The following is a 24,454-nucleotide window of genomic DNA, read 5'->3' as shown; positions in this document are numbered from 1 at the left end:
CCTCAGGCAACTCACCCACGACCTTCGGGGACTCTATGGAGGCGCGTGCTGACAACACGGCTTACAGTCGCACAAAGCTATGACCCGCTGATGGTACACCTTAATGTGAGTTTGTGAGCGAGAGAAACTATCGGATTGAAAGCGACAAGACGTAGCGAGGCTTCTCCTGACCTGGTCTGACCCGGAGTGATTCCCTGCTGACAGAAACAGACAAACAGCAATGTCTCATTTGAAAGCCTGAAAAAATGGCGGCCATCTCACGCGTAAACACCAAGACTTGTCGACCTTTGACCCCCCCCCCCCCCTTTTCCCCGAACGCCTCAAACGTCAGTGTACAATCAGAAGGGCTGCTGCGCTGGAGACACACAGCTCGGATAGTAAAAGACACAAAGGAGCTTTTGAGAGAACTTATGGAAATAACTGGATCTAATTATGGTGCTTCATCGTAAGTCGCAAAAGCGATCAAGACCGATGGAGGGCCAAGGATCTAACGAGTAGTAAATCCACAAAATCTCATAATCGGTACGTTCTGACAGACAACGGTGATCAGTGTGCAGAATGAGATTAAGAAACGAGGGCAGATTGAAAATGTTTTGGCGGGTTACTTGAACATAGAAAAAGATAAAACCTCAAGATCAGGAATTCATCTTTGTTAAATATGGTGGGCATGTTTCGACTTTATGCATTTGAAAAGTTTTTTAAATGAATTGTTGCAAAAAAAAAAAAAACCTGGCTCCAATAAATTTAAGGCTATAATCCAAATCTCCCTAATGAACTAAAATAACATTTTGGCTTGAACTGAATATTTTGAACATGTATTTATTATTTTGACCGAAAATGCATTTAACATAGATCAACTATATTAGAATTCCTCATGTTACGCGTGGTGTAGTGGTCAACACTCCTGCCTCACAGTGAGGACAGGTGGAATGATGCTGGTTTCTATGTGGAGTTTGCATGTTCTCCCTGTCCATGTGTGGGTTTTATCTATGTACTTGAGGGTGTATTCCACAAAGGCAAATATGAGTTTCATTAGTGACTCCAAATTGTGTGTCGCAGTCTGTGTTTGCCTTGACTCCGCCCATATTCGGCATTGTGGACTTTGGTCTACGAGTGGCTTTGTTGACACTCACAAACTCTGCAATGCCACCAACACATCCTTTAAATGTTTCAGTACAAGAGGCTCCCCAGTAGCTGAAATCTGTTGGAAAGGATGAGACAGAGTTTGTTGTACTCAAACTGTCAATCAGAGCACTTTGATTCCAATCTGATCCTTTGCCACTGAGCTCCCATGAGGCTGACCTACTTTGCATCAAATTGCTGATGCATCCCTTACATTCATCTGCTCTCGTGTTTGCTTGCGCTCCCTTCCTTCACTGTTTTCTCTGCTCCATTTTATTTTTCTCACTCCCCCAGCAGCTCTCCACCATCCCTACTCCACCCCACTTCTTACTTTCATTATCTGGACAAGTATGGACAAGCCATACTTTGTTTTGAAACGTGATCTGGTAAAAGTGGAAGACACCAGATCGTCAGATGACCAACCGGTGGCGAAGCCGTGATTCTTCTTCAAAAGGAGAGCTGAAACTTTGAGGTAGTTCAAAACACAACTCAACATACTGAGAGAGTGTTGGCCTCGAGGAATCAAGTAAGAACAGAGCGCCTTGCTGCTGTGGATCATGAGCAACACCTGGTTTAAGTTTTTTTTTTTTTTTCTAAAGCTGCACAGAAAACAAACAGTTCAATGAAGAAGTCTGACCTCCCAAGTCAAGGTACAAACACACACATGCTCACACACACACACTGGCAAATATTGTCGAAGTCACAATGTGAATTAACCTGAGGGCTACAGTACCTGACAGGTGTGCAGTCAGGACTCAGCACATATTGTCCCGGGGCTCAAATTTCTCAATTCTGTCTGCTTTAACCTTCAGGACCAAATATTCTCTGACAGAGGTTGTGCACCATTGCCTAAAAAGTGAAAGATGTATGCTTCCAATGGGGCCGAACCTGTCTAACTGTCTCAGAAAATAAACTTTTAGGTTAACAAATCAAATCCACCGTATTACAATATTATTATTAACTGCACTCAAAAGCTTTAGACTCGGTAGGTGGTCTCTTTCACAGTCCAGGCTTGAAGACATGTTCATGTGCAACCTTGGAGGCGCCTTACCCCTAGATGAGACCCTCCGACACACATTTCCACATTCCCCGGATGACTCGGCTCGCTCATTCCTCTGAAATTGACCACTAAGCCAAACAAAGAAACTCAACTATACACGTGCAGGAGCCAAGGCTGATATTATGGGCTATTAAAGCTCCTGCTATTCAGGCCACAAGCCAAAAGTGAAGAAAAAAAAAAAGTGAGTCTCTTCAGGATGTGGGAGTCATTCACATCGAAATGACGGGTTGCTTTCAGCCAATTATGCCTAATTTCTTTAGACGAGTTTTAAGGTAAAGAGCAAAAGTAGTTATGTTCAGGGCAGAAGCTGATTGTGTGAGAGAGCGCACACACACACACACACACACACACACACACACACACACACACACACACACACACACACACACACACACACACACACACACACACACACACACACACACACACACACACACACACACACACACACACACACACACACAGTCTGAGTTGCAGGCGATGGGCAGGTGCTTTCGAGACATATGTTTGGGGAGGGGTGGAAAGAGGAAGTGGAAAGAGGGAAGGCTCCAGTACTGGGCTAATTTATAGATGCAAAGTGTGAAACTGGATCGACGGTTACAGTCAAGGAATTCATTCCCAACTGAAACAACTCAAGCATCGGACTTTTTCCCGCCGTAAGTCGTGATTTTTCAGCAAGAAAAGAAAATGTTATCAGGTCTGCCATCACACAGCGGATCTCCAAGGTGTTATAAAGCGCAGTAAAACAGTTCAAGGTTCTGATTTACACTTTTGCGCTGGTACATGTTTACCTAACGTGCAGATGGCGTGCTCAAGCCAGGATATCGTAGTAAATAGGAATCTGAAAACTCCCAAACCAGTCTATGCTCTAGCCAAAACATCTACCTGCAGACACTTTATGCTCACAAGGCAGCAGCAGTCAGCTCATATGACCATACACTTAGTCATCAGGACAGCAGACCAGGAGCCAGCCATCACCTCAGCTCACCCTCTCAAGGGTGGCCTTTAAAAGACGTCTGAGAATGAATTAGGATGAGGGTAATGTGATGATTAACCCCCAGCTTTTATGAAGATATGAACTACAAGCTGGCTGGTGAATATCGCTGTGAGGGAGAGATGTTAGAACCTAGTGGCAAGCACTGAATGAGTTAATAAATCAAAACGTGAAGGTATTAACCAGTAAGTGCAATCACACGTGTAGAAGCACACCCAGGCCACGTATGTTCCTAACAGCCCTGTGGCTTTCTCATTGCCTGAAGCCACCCGGAGGAGTCTGAATTCTGAAATATCCAATAGAGGAAGGTTGAAAGTGTGTGAGCAGAGGCGCCAAGTTTCAGTCGAGTACAGTTCTTAACAACCCCTCATCCAGCATATTCCAGACATGCACTTACCTGCCCTGCTGTGAAACAACTCATTGCTGCACTGTAACCATCACGTTCGAGGCTCACCTCTCTCTGCACCGGCTGGGGAGCTGCTCCAACCATTACTGATGCACAAATCTACTCCTTGTGAGAGAATAAATGAACAGAGGAGCTAAGAATCTTACTGGCAGAGGTCACGCATCTGATCGAGTTGAGTGAGCGGCTTTGTGCAGCTTTCGTCTTGCAGCAAAGTGAAAACAATGGTGAAACTCGCAAATTCAGCATTTTTACACTTTAACGTACATGTGTAAGTCTGAAGGCTCTGTTTAAATGGTGGGCCTTGTTAGTATACGACAACGCACCATCGTGACCAACACATTCCTGACAATCTATCTACTCATCCCGAATCTCAGACAGACACAATATCTACCTTTGTCTTCAGAGCATAGGTGCTGTCACATAAGAGCAATGCACCTGATGAGTTGCACAATACTCCTTTCTCCAAGTGCACCTCACAAAACACAACCTGCAGTTTGAGGAAGACCCAGCTCATCTTTCATTTCCAGGAAAAATCCAGCAATAAACAGGTGTTGTGAGGAAACTGGAATGTGTGCATGTAGAGCTCAGTGCGCTTTTTATTGTTGCTGTGCGTTTATTACTGTACCTCTGTGGCGTTGGCAGCCTAGCGTGTGTGCTGGACGGTGGCCAGCAGCAGTGTGTGAATCCAGGCCATCCCGGGGTCAGACCCAGCCACTGCGCTATCCATTGCTGCCTTGTGTTCCTCCCGGCTTCTCTCCCCTTTTCTCCTCACTCTGATTCTCTTTTTCCTCTTTGCATTAAATCACAGCACATAGTTTTTTGTTGTTTGAAAAAAAAACAAAAACAAAAAAAAACAGAGCTCCTCTTCTGGTTTCTTCTCCTTTTCTTTCTCCTCAGAAAAAACCCCAAACAAAAACAGGTTGAGGAAAAAAAGAGCCACCACTTGCTGCTCTCAGAGCTACTTACAATGCAGATCCCTTCTCTAAGCTCCTCTGCTCTCCCTGCTTCTTTTCCCCTCCCTCTCTCTCTCCCTCTCTCTCCCACTCTGCTACTGTTGGGGAAGTACTCACTTGTTTTCTTCTATTCTCCTCCCTCTCTTTTGCCCTTCCTCTAACTCTAATAGTTATTTAGTGTTCAACTTCAGTCAGCACCTGCTTTGAAACAGAAAGGGAAAGAAAGAGCAGAACTGGAAAGACAAATGTTGCTCGTCTGTGTGAGTGTGTGCTATAAAAAGTATGCCTCATATGATGGCAGTAATTTAGTGTCTCAGTTGTATATGTTGTATGATGTTGCAACTATAACAATGAACTTATGCATTAACACCAATTTACTACAAAGCCTTGCATGAAACAATGCACAGTTTGCCTGTCTTGGTAAATCCAAAACTCTCCCATACTGTGAGTGCAACTTCATTTCTAGAATTCCAGAAATGAGAATTTGCATCACTGTGTGTGCAGCTTCTCTTGAAACGCCTCCAGCTGTGAGCGTGCAACACGTCTGCATGTCACTTTCACCAAATGTCAGGCTGCAAGATGGTGACAGAAAGAAGTTGCGAAGGCGTGCTGGAACTCTCTCATCGCCTCCCTGCTTGCTGCTGAAGCCCCCATATTCACTAATCACACATGAAAAGAATGAAGCTGGGTGGTTGCACTGGGGAGATCTGGGTTACCCCCACACTGCGGTTAATTCAGCGGTGGCGGACGTCTAATTGTCCCTAATTTAGTTTGAGGGGAAAATAGGTCAGTAAAACCTTCAAAGTTGACTGTGATTTTCCTTCTGTGTCACTATTCTCACGGAACAGAAATATGTTGGCGTCACACAGCGAGACAAGAATCGAATTCTGAAGTGGAAAATGGCATTTCATCCAATTAAGTCCAGTTTTAGTGATCAATATTGACATACATATAAGTGGGCCAAAAACGCTAAAGTATTGTGTACATCTATAGCAAAGCAGACAACGTGTCCTATTTCTAACAGTACATACAGATAAAGGTGATATTATCCAACAAACACGTCCGTTTGATAGAAAATTTGAAATAACTACCTATCATACTCTACTGTAAAATGTAACAAATGTGCATTAAATATACAGCATTAGATGCAACTAATAAGAAATTCATGGACACACATGGGAACAGCCAATTTGAAAGTTATTAATTGAGCTAAGAAGGTTTCTAAATAACCTGCGGCAAACCTATACAGGCACAGTGAGAACATACAAACTCAACATGCAAAGGTTTGAAATTGTACCCAGTTTTGTCTCAGTGAAGGGAGGGACCCATGGCAACGCTGTGATGGATTACTGAACGATGACTTGAAACCCTGGCATCATCATCTAAGCTACAGATACCTTAACTTTCACTTGCAGTGGGTTGGACTCCTGCCTGCTAGCAACAATGCCTGTTGGAGTTGGAATTGGAGGTCTTTTCTTTGCATGTTCTCCAGGTCGTCTGCTTTTCACCCTCAGTGCAAAAACATCCATTTAGTGCTAATATGCGACTCTAAAATTGCCCGTAGGTGTGAATGTGTATTTGGTTGTGTCTGTGTTTGCTATGTGATGGACTGGTGAAACGTTCAAGCTGTACTTTACATTCAATCCATTGTTAACTGGGATGGCTGTCACACCGAGTCTGCATAGAAGATGATGCACATTGACAATATTGAACAGATGTATCATTTATTTTAATATGTATGAGATTTATTAATATTATAACATTTTCACTTTATATATAGAAGTTAGATCACTACGATTTTAATTGACTTACACAGTGTCTAAGGTTGCTGTGGTACAATCACGTAGGTGACAAGTCTCTTAAATGTTGACTATTGATATAAATTGCTGGTAAATGTTCAGAACATAGATGTACAAGTGTATTCTGAATATATTGCATGGATGTGGTTATATTTACACCTTCATCAGTGCTCATAATATTAACTACAAACATCATTCATTAATTGAAATGATGAGGGTATATGTGGTGGTGCACATGTCCTTTTAATTGTATTTTTATAGACACAAAAACTATTTATTCATTTCCAATAAGGTGCTCCTGTCTGTTCCTCTTGAAGTCATTCCTTCCAATGATATATTTTTTTTTGCAGCATCTTTGATTGAAAACTCGATCGAAGGTTTTTGCATCCAAAATGTCAAAACTGATGTATTACCTGGCTGTGTTCAAAGCGTCAATCTGTGATGTCTGATGGATCGCCGCCGTGACACACCCACACAAATACATGAAACATGAGGCTGGTGTGTGTTTTGGGGGTATTTTTGCTCTTTCAAGTGAACTCCCATAGATGCCATGGTGCAGTGTCTTGTTTGCTACCTTATTACTTTGTGGTTGATTTGAAGCTGCAGCTCGTGCCTGTCAGCCTCTCCCTCCTCGCTCCAGCAGCCGGTGAATGAGCCAGCCGGTGTCCACAGCGCATACCTGTGCTCACTGACATGTACTAACTCACTCTTCCTGCAGGCCATGGCAGAGGAACGCACAGCAATCATAACAATCCCAAGATGAATGTGGCCAAGAGAGACGAAGGGAGGGAGGCAAAGAACGTGTATTTAGGGGAAAAAAAGGGATGACAGGGATGAAATAAGAGACAGACAGTGGGAGGAGTGAGCCGTGGAAAGGGTGAAGAGTGGGTGAGTTAGAAGAGGAGGAGTAGAGGAGATGAGATAAAATAAAAGTCAGGAGTTGCCCAAGGCCATAGCCATTGGTGCAGTTTGTGAGAGGAGGAGGAGGAGGAGGAGGAGGGAGAGGAAGACAGAAATCATTAAGGAACACCTGTCTGTTTCTGACTCCTAATAAATCAGCACAGTCTTCATCTGTCTGCCGTCTGGAGACGATTACACTCCCTGACAGAGGAGGGGAAGAAAGTGGAGAAGGTAGATGGAGATGAATGATTAAATGTTAAAGCTCACTATGTACAGTATCTCTCAGCTGAGGCCGAAGAGCTGCACAATCCCACGCTCGGGAGGCATTTGCATTCATCAAACTAGATTTTATTTTACTTGAAAGAACCCTCTAAAATTTCTAAAATGCAAAACATCTCACACATAAAATATGTCCCATACTGAAATACTATTTTACTCCTGTTTACATATTGTACATGAGCTACTCTCTGTAATATTCCATGTGAATACTGAGCAGAGCATTCAAGTAGACGAGAACGGCATGCTTTGATTTGAGGAGTGTAAACAACAGATAATCTGTGAGATAGCAACACTGTCAGTTCACAATCACGACTTTTTAAAAATTAACAAGTTAAAGCAAAAGAAGACAGCCGGTTCTTTGTCACGTTACAGTATCATCATGTGGTAAAAGGAAGTTGCACCTTGAACTCAAGTCATTGCTCACCATAAAGCACGTGACACAATGTTAACGTACTTTAAAGAAACACTCCAATAAGTTTGGACAAAGGTCTCTTTTCTTGTCATGAGTACAACAGCAGCCTCTAGAATCTGTGGCTTAATGTTCTCTGTGGCAGGGCTTGGCTAGATTTTCATTCTGCACACTAACTCCCTGTTGTGTTGTGAAAAAAAACAAAAAAAACCCACAATTGGAAATCTAGACCCCAGTTTGCAGATGAAAAATATATAACTTCAGTTTAATTTGTGGATTTCAGTCCTCACCTCAAACTCTGAGGTTGGGTGTGATGCGAGCCACTGCAGGTCTCAGATGGATGTTTGCCAAATTCTGCCCGGATCCGACAGAAGGTGGAAACAGCCTGATAACACGAAAAATAGCAATCTCTGAGCCAATCATGATTCACATTTTCTGAATCAAGCCCTGATATTCTGGTTTTGGCAAAAGAACATCTGGTGTTGGGTTGCACACATTAGAGTTTTACCCAATGTTTTATGCTGATTCCCAAAATGTTTTTCTTTGGTGGTGTTACTGATTGTTGTTTTGTGCTTCTAGTTTCACCAGGAACTGGAAAATAACTGAAGCTCCTGATTGTTAAATAAATTGTCAGACTGATAATAGGCTATGTCTCATTTGGTCAGACTTCAATCAACACAAACCATCATATAGCATCAAACAAGAGCCAAAAGCAAAAGCAAATCTAGTTGACATTGGCAGAAAATAAATTTGGAGGATCCAAAGGGACAAGATTTGTATCCAGAAAACACATTAGTCAATATAATCTACCTTACTTTCTGTGCATAGTTTATACTCATAAGTTTTAACAACCCGTCCTTTCTCCAACAGAGAAGACATACTGGTGACTTGTAAGTAGCCAGGCAATGAATGAAAGAACATGAAATTGCTGGGATTTAACTTCTCTAAAAATAAGATGGGGAAATTGAGGTGAGTTATCACACCTGCTTCTTTGCTCTTTGCTGGCACATATGCATGAGTTAAGCAAAAAGAGCAACTTGAGTGCAAAGACGTTTCTCCACCCAGAGGGAAAAAAAAGTTCACTCCTGTTATCCCAGATGTAAATGAGTGTCTTATATTCCTCCAGAAGTCCCTCCTGTTGCTCTTTTTCCTCGGAGGAGTCCTAACTCATGTTTCCAAAGGACGCGTCGCTTCCTTCAGGGGAGGCAGAGCGGTTGAGTTTGGACAGGGAAGGAATGGAGAAGAAACAGAGAGACAAGAGAGAAAGAGAGAGTTAGTCCTGTCAGAGAGGCCATTGGAAGATGTGTGAAGGGAGAAAAAAGGATCAAATCTGAGCTGCAATATGCCGCTGACTAACAGTTTGTTGCTATATTTTCTAAGAGAATCAGGAAATAAAACAGAACTTTTTGTAAAAAACAAAAACAAAACACTCATTTGTATTCATTTTCAGAGTGAAAAGGTAAATATTTTTGAGGTTGTGATCATCAAAACTAAGACAAACAACAACACAACATGAAAGCAGACTACATCTGAATTTTGACCTGTACGTGTTGCAATCTTGCAATAAAATTATCACAGATAGATTTTTGTAAATTGGCGATTGGGCCACAATAATTGGGGATGACTGCTATGTGTGGCCATCAGGCTGTCAGTTGCTAATGTCTCATATGATGGAATATTATATATGTGAATAATGTACAAATATTATGGAATAATTCCACAATTCTTCTTGAGAGGTTGGCAGCTTTAAAAAAAAAAAAAAAAAACAACCAAATATGCCCATAATACCTTTTATAAAACAGCAACATCTGCTAAACATGGTTTACGTGAACTCCACTTCATATCTACCCGAATCGGTACATTCAAGAACCAGTTATGAAAAAGAGATAGGAAGTGTCACTCATAACAACTCAGACTATGAATAATCCTTCTGCGTATATCTTTGGAAATAATAATAAAGGAAATAATTCAGCCGTACCAAACAAAAGGCCTGTGTGTAAACACTGGCCTGGCAGAGGGCTCACTCCGGTCCACATTTCAGTGTCGGAGTCACAGAGACATTGACTGGAATTATTCCAATGAAAGCTTGCCTCTTTTACTGAAGTAGCAAAAGCATCACAGGCGTACCCTGAATTTATTAAAAAAAAAAAAACGTGCATGCCGAGTGCTGCAAAATAGATTGGTTTAGGACAGTTGACTGTTTCTGACAAGAGTTATTGTTAAAAATAGCTTAGTGTTGAAAGTGCACCTACTTTTCTTTAAAATGTTCAAGGCTTGGTAATGTTTTGTAAAATCTAATGTAACATTTTTCTTAATACGTTCACAGATATCCACTAAACTGAAAAAACAAAACAAAACACCACATAGAATTGTAGAACATGCTGCAATTTACTGACCGGGCCCATTTTAAACCAGTTTGAGTTGTATGTGGACGCTGGACTGAAATGTCTTTGATACCCCTGAATTACGTTATTACATATCAATTAATAACAAACATTATTTGAATGACAAAAGATGTTAATGTAGACTTCTGTACAATGTATAGCTATACATCAATAAGCACATTTAGTACCTTTTAGTTTGCTGGACTCATGACATTTGTCTTGAGAAGTTACTTACTTGTGCTGTACTCACCTGCCCTCATCCAGAAACACTCACTACATGAGACACATGACAACAGCATAGGTCAGAGCACAGGGACACACACACACACACACACACACACACACACACACACACACACACACACACACACACACACACACACACACACACACACACACACACACACACACACTTGTTTAAGTGTGAATGTACAGTCTGCAATGTGAATATTAAGACTGACACATGAATGCTGCAGCTTACTGTTTCACACTGTAATGATTTCTGTCCAGTGACATCACCTCCACCAAGCTGAGCATCAACAGAAGTGTCGGACAAAAGAAAAACAGCAAACTCGACAAACAGACATCAGCTCACAGCGTCTGTGGATGTAATCGCAATCATCTAACACCAACACCCTGAGCACTGAGCCTACACAGATTACTCCTAATGATCATGTTGTGTGCATCGCAGCGAGTTCATGACAGCTCGTCGGACCACAGGTGCTGAGCAAATTCCCTGTGGAGGAGTGGAGCTGGGCGGGAGAGCTAAGGCTGTTAAATTGTGGAATTTATTTATGGGAATCAGCAGACAGTGACAGGTTTAATACAACATGACCTGTGAACATTGTTCTACTTATATGCATCAACTGAGTGGAACAATAAGTGACAACATCACTGCAGGATATTTGCAATATGACTCTGATATCAGGATGTTATGGTGGAAACGCATTAATATTTTATTTAAAGCTATAAATAAAGATACGCGCTCCTGCCAGCTTCTTAAAACGTAATCTTGTTTATGCCTTTAGCAGCACAAGCACAATTGAATTTAGTGCTCAATACAGGTTGTCACTATTATATTGCTCTCATGTAGTTCTTATCAAACAGTTTCTGTTTATAATCCTCTGACATAAATCCATGTATAAAAACCTAAGCAACATTTTTTTTCCCCCTTCCAAGAACAGGTTTAGTGGCATCTAGTGGTCAGGTTGGGAACACATACAGTACTGTGCAGAGGGAATGTTCAAATGTTTATAACAATACAATAAATGTTGACACAACACAACAAATCTCATGTTAGGTTTTCAAGCCCGATTCTTCACACATGAAACAGGAGAGAAAAAACCCCTCATTCCTCAAAACATCCAAACAACTGGATGTTTCCCTCAATAATATGGCAAGCTGAAATTACTTTTTGCAGGTAGTTTTTCTTTTTTGCAGTATAGTATGTTTTTACACTAGTATTGGATTGAAGCTCAAATTTTTGGTTTGGAAAACAATTATTCTGACTTAAAAAAAACAACAACTCCTTTTTAAAAACTGTTTGGTTTGTCTGTAATTAGCTAATGTAAACACATGACAGTGCAACGTGGCAGGCTTCAAGGTAAAAAAAAAAAAAAAAAAACTTTTTTGCTTGTTATTTGCTGCTAACACATCCTATGACATCCTCTCAAGTCGTCCTCATATATTCAATTACTAGAGCACTGGTTCTCTTAATAACTCTCAGATTTTGTATAGTAGGTGTTTCCCTCCAACACATCTGAATCAACATCTGTCGTCATCAAGCAGGGAGCAGAACGATATCTACAATATGAAGGATAGGTGTATTTTACATCCAGGTCTGTCATAAGTGTGTGCAGCATTGTATTGTGTGTTTGTATGTGTTTTTTTCCATGTGTGTGTGTGTGTCCCATGTTCTTACTGACCTGGGCTGGAGGCGCCTGGAGTGGTATGGGCGGGCCCTCGGCCTCGACTCACCAACAGGGCCTCCTGGTTTTCCGCTAGAGCTTGCTTGGCCAGATAGCGTTCCCTCTTGATCTTCAGCTCCAAAGACTCTGGGACATCGGGTACAATCCAGTCGATGGCTCGCAGTACAAAGAAGACCACGTGCTGTGGGAGGGCAGACATGGAGACAAACAAGAAAATTCATAGTATGTACGGATATTTTCTTTTAAATTCGTCTCTTTGTACCAACTTTTCTCGACTATATTACAGAGAAACATCAAACTACAGAGTCCCAGCTGAATGATGTGTGAAGGCAGGGAAAACCCTCGACAGGCCAGTAGTCCATCACAGGAAAAACATAGAAACGGAGCAAAAAATATATATACAATTAATAACAATAATTATATTGACACTAAGACAGTTTTTAATAATCCTCTGAGGCATGTTTTTGAACAAGTTATATATATATAAAAAAAAAAAACTCACATAAGAACATGCTAAATCCACCCAGAAAGCTCTCCAAACCTGGATTCAAACCAGAACAATTCTAGCTGTGAGATGGGACTGAAAACCACTGCTCCAGAATGCAGCTTTTAGCAATAAATCAGAACGTGACTACAGAGCCACTGGCTTAAATATGTAACAGCGGTGCAGCAGAGGATAGACATGTGGGTGAAAGATAAAAATAAAAAGCATGTGTGGGCATTACTTTGACTGAAAAAGCTTGAGAGACAAAGCAGATCCCTTCGTACCTCAAATGCAATGATAAAACTGAGCCTGACAGCAAGGAGCTCCCAGAAGAACAGTGTGTGGTTCCCTTCATTGTCTCTGAATGCCTTGTACCTAAGAAAGAAAAAAATCTACACAGTGACTGCAGTTTGCTTTGAACAAGTAGGTAAATATACTATGCAGCAGCACATAAAAAGCATCGAAATGAAACATGAATGTTTTAACATCGGTAATACCACCCTCTGTTGGTCAAGTCTGTGATGTAAAAACAACTAAATGTAATCTTGAAACTTCCAAACCTTCAAGTGTACAAACCAAGTTAAACATTTGTGGATCATCACATTACAGTTATATTGACACAGACTTTAGCACATAGCATACCTGCACAGTGAATACTCTGTGTAGTTAAGAGGGGCGTGAGCTAAGGTGAAGTTGACATATCCATTGAGATCACTGTCAAACTTGTACTGGTAGAGCAGGCGAGGTAAAAACTCTGATGTGAAGGCGATAAGGAAAGCCTGAAGACAAACAAAAGACAATGTATTTTTAAAACACACACACACACACACACATCCTTGCAGCCTGATTCAGTGTTTGTTGAAGGACTCACGTTGGCGATGACCGACAGGTGCGACAAGGCCTCCAGTATGTTGAACCAGACTCCAATGTTCTGGGCACGCTCGGCCACCGGCCGCCGGTACTCACACACAAACTTATGGGCGTCTAGGCGGATCTCCACCCAGTTGTTGAGAAGGGCGAAGAGCGGAGCGAGGGGGAACGCCGCCACAAAGATGGTGATGAACCCAAACTGGAGCACTGCAAGCACAGGAGAGCCAGCTCTGGTTGAGTCGTCCAGCGCAGCAGTAGGCGTCACTGCATTACATGACGTGCTTCAGGTGGACACAGACCCATCTCCAGGTACTCTTCAAAAAGGCCTTCACACTCCACCAGCTGGTAGTCCTCCTCCCAGCGCCGGGGCTCCTGGGACTTCTTATTCCCCAACACCTTGGCCAGAGTCCTTTTCTGCTGCCAGGCCTTCACCTTCCTGTCAGGACAGTGAGGCACGGTCATTGTGAAATAATTCAGTCAGTCTCAAATCCAGAAGGTCAGCTTTTCTTTCCACGTAGCATTTTACTTTCTGCTGTCAGTTTGCACAGAAATCTTATTTCCCAGGCATCATAAGACATTGACAAATCCTGGTCATTTGTTTTACAGGCAGAGAAAAACTGTTAAGTTGTTGCCATCAATGCATCGCTCAGGCTCAGAAGACATTGCAGATGCTTACTGAGCTTCTATGCATTTGGCATCACAGGTCATCCCAGCTCTGCTGTAACACATAACTAATCAGCATGACATCATCGAGATTTATGATCACAAACTTTCCTTTGATATATTCCACCTAATCACATGTTCAACACGTAGGCTCTGTTGCCAAAATGAACTTGACATTTGTGGGTTTTCTTTATAGGTTAATGTGAGAGTAATGAGTAATGAGAGTGTGTTAAACTATAATAAACTAAAGAGGTGAATCAATAAAACTCCACAGCGGGTGTTGCACTCATATGACTAGTTTTTTTGTTTTTTTGTTTTTTTTAAATCTGATAGTTTGGAAATTGTTTCTTCAATGCATGTTTTAGAATGATTGTAATTTATTTAATCCTTAAAAAAAAAAACCAAGGGCCTCGTAATTCAGGGGCAGATAGAAAAAAACTGCAACAAATAGCATGAAGCAATGCACTCGTTTTGAAGTAAGGTGAGTTTGTAAATTCTCATAACCCTTATATAGGATGATAAAACCATTCAACCATTTAAAATCAAACAAGGAAACATCAGCTTAATCCCTCAAAATGACACGCTGGCTTATGTGTGACAACGTACGGTAAAATGAACTCCTGGATGTTGTTGATAAGCTGCTTTCCCACCATTATGACGAAGAGTTGTTGAGCCAGTTCAATGAGGCAGCCCCCGGGGCCACACTGTAACGGGAGACAAGAGGTGTGACTCCGAGGGGCATCAATTGTGCATGCTGGAATAAAAACCCAGTAGAAAGGATCTGCGGTACTTTCGGTCCACTCACATCTTCATTTCTCATCCCAAACAAGGTTCCATAGTTTGTGGGATAACCCACGAACCTGACAACACGGAGAGGAAGGACACGTTAAACAGCGCTGCCTCTGTGATTCCTTTATTAATTTCTGTGTTTGAGTCAGGACTCACCTTCCTTTTAAAAAAGCCACATAGAAAGGAGACGAGTAGAAGTTTACAAACTGGAAGATGAACACCTTGAAGATGAAGGCGTTTTCATACTGGGTTTGTGTCCTGTGCATCTCTGCAACGAAGAAAATCAGATGCCAACGCGACCCTTTGGATTTGTTTCAGCTTTAAGCTTAATAATTCCTCTTTTAACAGTTACAAATAATGAAACACATCAAAGAAATGTTCGACTTCGTGTGAGAAAAAAAAAAAAAGCAGAGGAAGTCGGTTCTATACAAGCACAGCTTGATGCAGACCCCATCAATCTGGTAATAGAAGAAAAAAAAAGATTCCCTCTTCTTCTCTCATGGCAAATAACACCTTGTTTACAGTGCTTGACAAAACCGAATTCATTTCAATTTAAGTAGATTGCAAAGTAATTTAGATACCCGTTACCAATATACTGCATACAATGTGCGATGCAGTTCTTGTGAACATATCTTTGTAGTATGCCCACTTCAACCATCACCGTAATCCACTGACAAAGTGGTAGAGGATGATGATGGGATCAGATTGAAGCGCGACATCTGCTCCTTAAGAAGTCTCATGTTTATTTACCTGTGATTAATTGACAAAGTGAAATTGATATGCAGTATAAGGAGTTTAAGAGCAAAATCGATCCCTACCCCACTTTGTTAGCTGCTCAGCTAATGCAGTGTAGACCCGTCCCATCAGCAGGATGAGGCCCAGGTTGACAATACTGCCGGAGATGTTGGCGATGGTCCCTGCCTGGAGGAAACATCATGCGTGCATCAATGTTGGCCCCGCAGAAACAGACTAAGAATATAAACATCCAATGCAAATGTTTTGAACCAGAATAAAATAATGACACGTTGAGTGTAAATCTGATGCACCTCGGTACGCAGCACAGGGCTCCCAGTGCGGAACATCATCACACTGATGATACCGCGACACATGACCACTGTCACCAGGAAGATCATCACCACACACATCTGAGAGAAAGGATGTGAGAAAACACTGCATGTGTAGAGTTTGTTTCGAGGACGGAAAAAAAAAAGTACCACCTTTGTGTAAATGAACTTCACTTATTAAGCATTTTTCCAAAACGCAACCAGTTTGTCACATTCATCCATCAAAATACTTGTTCACCAATGATGTTGGCTGCAATGCATGGGGCCTGACCTCCACTGGGAGAAATAAGGGGTGAGTTGTCTTGACAAAGGACACTTGGGAGTATGAACAACACACACCCCTCCAAGTATTCTGTTATCAAGCCTTTGGGTGGGGATGTGAAACTCATTTTAATCCAGATTTTATAAGCAAACCGATTTGAACTTGAATGGACCGGACCAGTAAAATGATAACTATAACAGACCTGAGACCTGTGAACTATAATACACACTGGTGGTGTTGGTACAGTTCATAAACAACAGTGTATTTCATTAGTCTATACATTATTGAATAGACCGCACTGTGTGTGATTGGTGCCAAGGCTGCATCATCAGAAGAAAGCAGTGCGAAAAACGATATCTATTTACAATTTAATCTTGGCTGGACCATACAGTGTGTCATAGATCGTATGTATCCCGGAGGACTAATGACCTGGATTTATTATTAGAAGAGGGCTCAGTTACCCCTGCAGGAGAGAACACAGCAGCACACAGGTGTCAGCTCAACCCTTCATTCTAATCAATATCACGTAAACAAAGCTCAAAAGAAACTGAGCCTTGAAACGTGATTAACTGGGATTAGAAAAGGAAAATAAGCTTGTTTACTGAGGAAGAGGATAGTGATGTTGTCAGAGGATGGTACAAAACCTCAACAAACCACATGGCATCACTGACACCAGAGAGACCAGTGACATTGTTTAACTTAAATAACTGTAATGCACCAATCTCTTCATATAATAAACCTGTAGTGCTAAAACAAGTGACTTACCATCATGATGATGACCATAGAGCCAGTGAACATGCGAGACAACCTGGTCTTTTCCGGAAAGTAGGGCTCTTTGACACCTGTCACTGGATTTTGCTCCATAGTCGGGGCCATGGCTGCAAACTCTGGCCGAGGACGTTCCTGAAATACATGACATGGTGATCAGCAGCACTGTGGTGACATTTAGGTGTCTGAAGTTTACGATTTCCAAACGAATGGACAAACAAAATGGTTTCCCCATTGTGAAATTAGGAAGGTTCTTCTTTATGGTACTGTTTACTCTGATATATGTAAATAGAACTGCATAGTACTGTAGCCTCCGAGAGAATGATGAGAATGAGTTATAAGATTTGGATCGTCGGGTCAAACTCTCATCGAGAGTCAGCAAGCAAAGGAGGGCTGTGAAACCTCTTCTTCATGGAAGTCCATGCAGTCCCAGTGGTGGGCCAGGGTGGCCATCTTTCTCTTCCAGTACTCCAGAAATGTCACAGCCCAGAAGGACATGAACACACTGAAGAACACAGTGCCCGGGTGGTCAAATAAGTAGCCCAGCTGCAAAGCAAACAGGACACACTACATAAATCACCTCCAGGTCTTCTTACATAGTGTAAGTCTATAAAAAGAGTTATTTACCGGTGAGAGGCCTTTACCTTCGCCATGGTGCAGATATCAGACATGTTCCAGGCCTTACATGTTTTACAGAGCGGACACATCAGGTAACTACCACCACTGTCACAGATTTCTTTACTATGAACAGACACAGAGACGTCGATGAGTCACAATCACACAGCATTCATTAAAGGTTATAAAGCAATTACTCTTCAAAGACCTTCGGGAATTGATTACTTGAAGTAATTATAATACAGATAATTCAGCCTGGGAGTCTAATAAGGGATGAATGGGTAACTTAAGTGTTGAAACCGGTTCCTAGCCCAGCTTGTAGTCAGGGAATGGCTCCTGCACTTTCTTTGAATAGGTTGATTCACTGAGGTCCCGAAAGTGTCACTACATGTAGCATCCATCAGGAAAATGCAGCCTGGACTCACTGAGAGATGTGTATCTTCTTAATTTCAATAATGGGAATGTTATGAAGCGCTAGCTGTCCATTATCATGAGAGGTCTGCAGGGTTTTTCTTTTTATGGCCACAGACTACTCTCCATCCATCCTCAGCTAATCAATGCTTCTAATCTGCAGTGTGAACTAATGAACTTGAATCTGAGACATTTATTTGCCTTCATCCTGAAATACTGACTTGTCTTCCAGTGTCTCTAAACTTGTTCCTTTGCTACATCGTACAGGGGTGGTCTTCTTGCCAATGGAGCTGATAGAAAGCTTCAGAAAAAAAAGCTACATTAGTGTACTCTGAAAGAGAAGTAAATCTCGACTCATAGTGGATACTGTGGTGGTGACAAATTATGTATAATTAACCTGGCAATGGCATAGTACATTAATATTTCATCATAATAAGGCTTGCATTCACGAAGCTTGTTCTTATGTGCCTTTATATGTGCAGCATCTAAAAATAAACTTGTGCAGCATCATTTGCGAGAAAGTGTCTAAGTGGAGTTTAATTTCCAGGCAGTGGCTCGAAGGAAAATGTTATAATGTGCGTATTTACTTTCTTTCTGAAGGGAAAATGAGTGAGAGAAATCAATACTAATATAATGTTAGTGCATTAATGTACAAAGCTGAACCAAGCAATAGTTCCAAATACCGGATATGGTAGAAGCACAGGTTTTCATGTTTACTACTAAATCTGGCTTATGGAAAATAAAAAAACAAAATAAAATAAAAAACCCTCATAGAAATACTATAGATACTCGACTATACAGATACACTGAGAACCTAAAAGAACCTGAAATGCTGCTTGAGAAACTTTTTGCAACCAAACTTTAAAATGTGGATTATTTTTTCCCTTTATTAGTTTACTATTATTAATATTATTATTATTATTATTATTAACAACAACAACAACAACAACAACAACAATAATAATAACAACAACAATAATCAACATATGGGAAAGAATTAGGGCCACTGTTAAAAAAACAAAATAAAAATTGAGTTCTTTTTTCTTTTTTCTCAGACTTCTGGCTTTAATTCCAGAATTCTGACATTTTTCTCTGAAGTATATTTTAATCTTGTTTTCGGCTGTGAGGATTTACCTGCTGATCATTACATGTGACCTACATACAAACAAAATAATAGAAAACACCTCTGGACTCAAACCTCAACGTCGTCTCTCAGTGGCCTGAAGGATTCCCTCACCTGCCTTCAGCCATGTAAGTTTGCAAGATATCACTGAACATTGAAATGTGTGTTGCTTTGTGTAAAGTTTTCATCCTGGTGTGAATTGTGCAAACTCACGCTGGTGTGTTGGAACCCATGGACATGACTCCAGAGACAAAGACGAGAGTTCCCATCACTGCTGCCGGCAGCAGCCAGGCCGTGTAGAAACCTGCAGAGATACACATCTCCATCAGACTGCAGCTCTCAGCTGATGCAGGGGAAAAGATAAGCAATTACACAGCACAATTAATGCTTATTACCGGAATGTACTGCATTTCATCACGAGGAAAACAACTTCACGTCTCGTAGCTTCACTTTCTGCTGACTTAGTTTAACGTTTTCAAACTTCATCTTTTTTTTTGTTGAGTTATATGAATTTAAGTAAAACACCCACACCTGTTTTTGTTTTTTTGTTTTTTTTAAAAACAATCAATCTTCTTTGTACTACCTGGAGTTTTGCTTATGAAAGCTATCAGACAGTTGTGGCATTAAAAGTGTATCTGGCTGTAAAGCAAAATGCTGTGCTGCATGAATAAGTGGTGGATGATTCTTTTTTCAGTTTCAGCCTTGACTATTATGCTATTTAACACCAGCGCAAGGTTTTGAAGTGATGGAGAGTTCAAATACATGGGAACATACTGAACGTGTTTTTGGGGTATATATAAACTAAATTAACAGCAATATAGTGTTTAAATTTTATCAAAAAGAAAATAAATTACTATTTTAAACTTTATGATTGACAAGCAATAATTCCAGCAAGATGTTTAAAAAATATATTTATTTTGATCAACAGATTCGACATACAAAACTATGATTACAAGCTTCAGTAACACCTATGTAAAAGAGATTGAATGAAAATGCATATTTACCCAGCCAGGCAAAGTAGAATGCAATCTTCTCTCCAAAGTATTCCCTGATATGGTCCAGTGGTTGATACTTGCACCATTTCCACCAGCGGGCCCAGTAGTAGTAAAGAACCTGCCTCTGGTTCAGCTCGTCAGGGCTGATCTCATACTTGGGAAGTTCAAAAGGGCCCTGTGGCGAGGAAAAAAAACATGCAGCTGGTTAGAGAAGGGGATTCACGGTTATCTGGTTTGCAAAACTAATAATATCTCACTGATAGTAGCCTCACCTCATGAAGGGGGAAGGCGGCTGAATATGCTCCTTCATTCACCAGTCTCTCCACACCAACCTCCGCCCTCTTCCTTTTGCCGTACACTGCCCCAGCGAGAATCTCATACACCTGGACCCGGAGACACGTTCTCACGTAAACCAGAGAAAAACAATGCCGTGCATGTCCAGCGCAATGCTATAAGAGTGTGTCAGTGTCTTACTCACAACACGTTGCCTTTGCGTGTTATTGAAGTAAGTTTCATGGTTTTCACAGCCAAGAAATCTAAAATAAACGAAACAAAAAAGAGGGACAATAATTGACCTACGTGTCCTCGTGGGACTGAACTTGATTTGATCCCGTAGTGGACCCATGTTAGCTGGGACTCACCTGCTCATCTTGGACTTGCGAAAAGCACATGTGTAATAATCCAGTGGCCTGTTGGGCACCGACTCCTTCATCACGTTCGGTATGCATAGTCTGCTCAGTACACGTGCAGAGGTGTTCAAGTCCAGATGTGGCTGTGCCTGAAGGCCACACGCATGCCGAGTCAGCATCTCGTTATCCCTCAAAAGACTTAAGTGTTTTCCAACAAAGATGTCCGTTTTTAATTTTGCTTTTCTCTTTTGCGTCAGGTCCAGTATGTGTGTGTTATATGTGCTTCATATGAGCTATTTCCTGGCTACATACTTGACGCCCCTTACAAGAGCCACATTTTGTTAACAGCAATCTCATATAGCTTAACCCTTAAAGATTTGGTAGCATTCTGATTCCTTGCAGTTTCCTCACACTTTTTAATTGATGATAATCACAGAATAGATATTTCTACATCCATGCTGAACATTGTCTTGCTTTTCTTGTTTTCTCCTCCTCCCAGTGGAATGCCTGATAGTTGCTTTTGATATGACGTTAAGATGCAAAATCAAGATTAATAGTGCATATAAGAATGATGCATCATTAACATACAGTTTTTAAAGCCAGAAATGATAAAGAAAAAATTATGCAGTTTTGGCCTGTTTGATGACAGATTCAAAACAATTAAAAATGTTTTAATACCTATAGATTAAACACTATTTATACATATTCCTATATTTACACTATATTACCACTCTCACTATAACATTTTCAAATACCAAGAATTTCCATGACCCTCTATAAACACCCTCTAAATCCATGTCTCATCAGATTACACATAACCTGTGTACCACATTTTTATAATTCAGTCTGGACTGAAAATGGACAAACCAAACAGTAGAAGCCAACATACTGATGCAAACCACCCAGTGTTCAATCTGTTTCATACTCTAATATGTACAGTAGGTGGATGTGCTGACCTGTAGTGGAGCTCTAAGGCGAAGTTCCTCTGCATAATACACCAAAACATCCCAGGGAGCATGAATTTTAAGAAAATGAATGGTTTTCTTCTCATTTGCTGTTTCCTCCTGCAGGGCAACAATCACAGAGGAGAGACTAATTCATAGGTAAGAGGTAGAATACGTAATAGACTTTCTTTTTTTTAATTAGGATTGTTAGTCGAATGATCTTGAATCTTAATAGCAGTACCTTTTCCATGAGTAGTCCCACACTTTCAAGATTCTCAACAAACTTTTCCCTCCACTGAGCCAGTTTTGCCTTCTTTCGTCCAGACCGGCTGTTCTCCTCGGTGGGAACATTTTCCCCGTCGTCACCTGTCACCTCACTCTTCGCCTTTCCTCGCCGCTTCCTCCTCGAACGAATCTCCCACACGAGCACAAAATCTGCACCCAGAATGAAGCCATGAAAAGAAAATAACACACTGACTCTCTTCCCTATCATTGTGCTCGTGATGCTGCCTACCAATTTTAGTTTTCCCATCTCTGAAGTAATTCCCCCGCTGGGGAACTGGCTGGTTACATCTTGTATTCAAATGAAAATAAACGCGGTCATCTCCATCTTCATTAGCAGTTGCTGATGAAAGCTGAAATCAATGATACAATGAAGTCATTACAAAAAAGCAGTGATATTTTCTGCAGACAATGGTCAGAGAGAATTCAACAAAATAATAAAAAAAACAACCTATAAATGCATGAAAGACATATGTTGCCTTCACACATGATGCTGTGCTGTGGAAGAATTAGGGTTAAGGGATGAAACTCTTGATTTACTGCCAAGTTACAAGTTACTGGTGCTGATGTGTGAATGTCCAGCTAAAACCGTATCCTTGAAGGGAGAACACACTGCAGCTGTTGAGAAGGTAAAACAATGCTTACATATCGTGGTGGGATGGAGACCCCATTCTGCAGACTCCCATAGCTGTCTGTTGTTTGCGCTTGTTCGCCATCACCCAGATCCAGGAGGACCTCTCTGTCTCCCCTCTGTAGCTCCGAGCCCTTCCTCAGCATGACGGCTCGGACGGTCCTGTGGTGTAGTAAACTGAGCATTCATAAAACTGCACCATGGAGGAAATCTGTGTTCAGCACTGAAGTGATGCACAGATAACAACACCTGCTTTTAGAGGGGGGAAAAGGCAAATATGGAAAAAGGTTGACATACCTTTGGTGGAGTGAGAATGAGCCTGAAGCTGCTGAAGGCTGAATTTGCAGCAATCTGCGTTGCGCTTGTCCTCCTCCTCTTCTTTATCTCTGCATCCGTCACGCTGCTCTCCTCCACTGCAATAGCAGCGGAATACCGTAATAGATGTAGCATGTGGGCAGCATCTTGTACAGCAGAGCACTGCTGCATCTCAGCAGAGAGAAAGCACAGCGCACATTCTTACTTCATAAATAATGTAATAGCTACAAGGCACCGGATGAGAGTGAAGCCAAGCCCTCGCTGGCTATAATTATGCTGGCAATAAAAGTGTGTGTGTGTGTGTGTGTGTGTGTGTGTGTGTGTGTGTGTGTGTGTGTGTGTGTGTTTGTGTGTGTGTAAATTGATATTTTTCTTTGCCGACTTTTGTTCATGTTAAAACACTGTGCAAACACTTATTTACAGTGGTATAATTAGATTATATAAATATATAACATCTCTGTTCTTTGGTCCATCACCTCATGATATTTTGTTTTAAACCTCCAATTTTTGTTTCTGTAGCTCTAACAAATTATACACATAAATAAATGGACATATTTAAGCCATTTTTGTTCACAGTACAAATCTCACCCCAGACCCTCAAACACTAACCTATAACACATATTTCATTCAATTGTATTTGAAGTATATATACCATAGATCTTTTACAGAAGCTACATTTTCTCACAGACACAACACTAAAACGACGAACTCCTTAAAACGACGTTGGCATCTTAAAGCATCCTGTAATCCAGGGGGGTCCAAACTGGGTCCTGGAGGGCCGGCGTCCTGCAGGGTTTAGCTCTCTACCAGTTGCAGCACACCTGATTGCAATGAAGGGCTCGTTATTGGGCTTTTTTCACAACCTTGGTGATGACATCATCATTAGATTCAGGTAAGCTGAAGCAGGGAGAGAACTAAAAACATGCAGGATACCGGTCCTCCAGGACCGAGGTTGTAATCTGACAAGCTCCTCATGCATCAGGAACAGAGATGTCACATTTACTTTTCTGCAACACTTCTTTTTTCCCAGCGGACCACAGCACTGCAGTCAGTACAGAGAATGATGTCAGACAAGTATGAAGGGATTTGTAAAGATAGGACGGAACTACATTGCCTCATGTTGCTAAATTAAAGAGGCATCCAACCAGTTTCACTCCTCTATTGAGTGAAAGCAACATTAGATAGATGCTGGAGAATAATTAATCATTTGGAAGCTCGTCTTCACCCAACATCAACAAAAATAGATATTTGTCTCAAGATTTTTCATATTATTTTAAATAATGAATTCCTAAAAATCATAAAAATCTTGCAGTTTAAGGCCCCTAAAGCAAATGACCAGAAGGGCTTGTTAATATTTATTTTAGTGTTGTGCAAG

General features: G+C 41.2%; 1 protein-coding gene across 1 annotated transcript; it reads right to left on the bottom strand.

Annotated features, from left to right (window-relative positions):
* Positions 1-9,084: 9,084 nt before the first annotated feature.
* Positions 9,085-22,910, bottom strand: ano11 (anoctamin 11; the record flags this gene model as incomplete). The annotated part of the gene is made up of 23 exons (XM_080497402.1): positions 9,085-9,112; positions 12,228-12,415; positions 13,003-13,093; positions 13,361-13,497; positions 13,590-13,795; positions 13,888-14,024; positions 14,858-14,955; positions 15,057-15,111; positions 15,197-15,308; positions 15,859-15,961; positions 16,087-16,185; positions 17,132-17,269; positions 17,537-17,680; positions 17,779-17,875; positions 19,497-19,587; positions 20,288-20,453; positions 20,551-20,661; positions 20,757-20,814; positions 20,920-21,056; positions 21,864-21,971; positions 22,093-22,286; positions 22,366-22,486; positions 22,779-22,910. The coding sequence occupies 23 exons, from the start codon at positions 22,908-22,910 to the stop codon at positions 9,085-9,087; spliced, it is 2,751 nt and encodes a 916-aa protein (XP_080353528.1).
* Between the last annotated feature and the right edge of the window lie 1,544 nt (positions 22,911-24,454).

Source organism: Blennius ocellaris (genome assembly GCF_963422515.1).
Source record: "Blennius ocellaris genome assembly, chromosome: 5".
Lineage (NCBI taxonomy): Eukaryota > Metazoa > Chordata > Actinopteri > Blenniiformes > Blenniidae > Blennius > Blennius ocellaris.
Note: the sequence above shows the minus strand (reverse complement) of the source record. Positions and strands in the feature narration are given on the sequence as shown.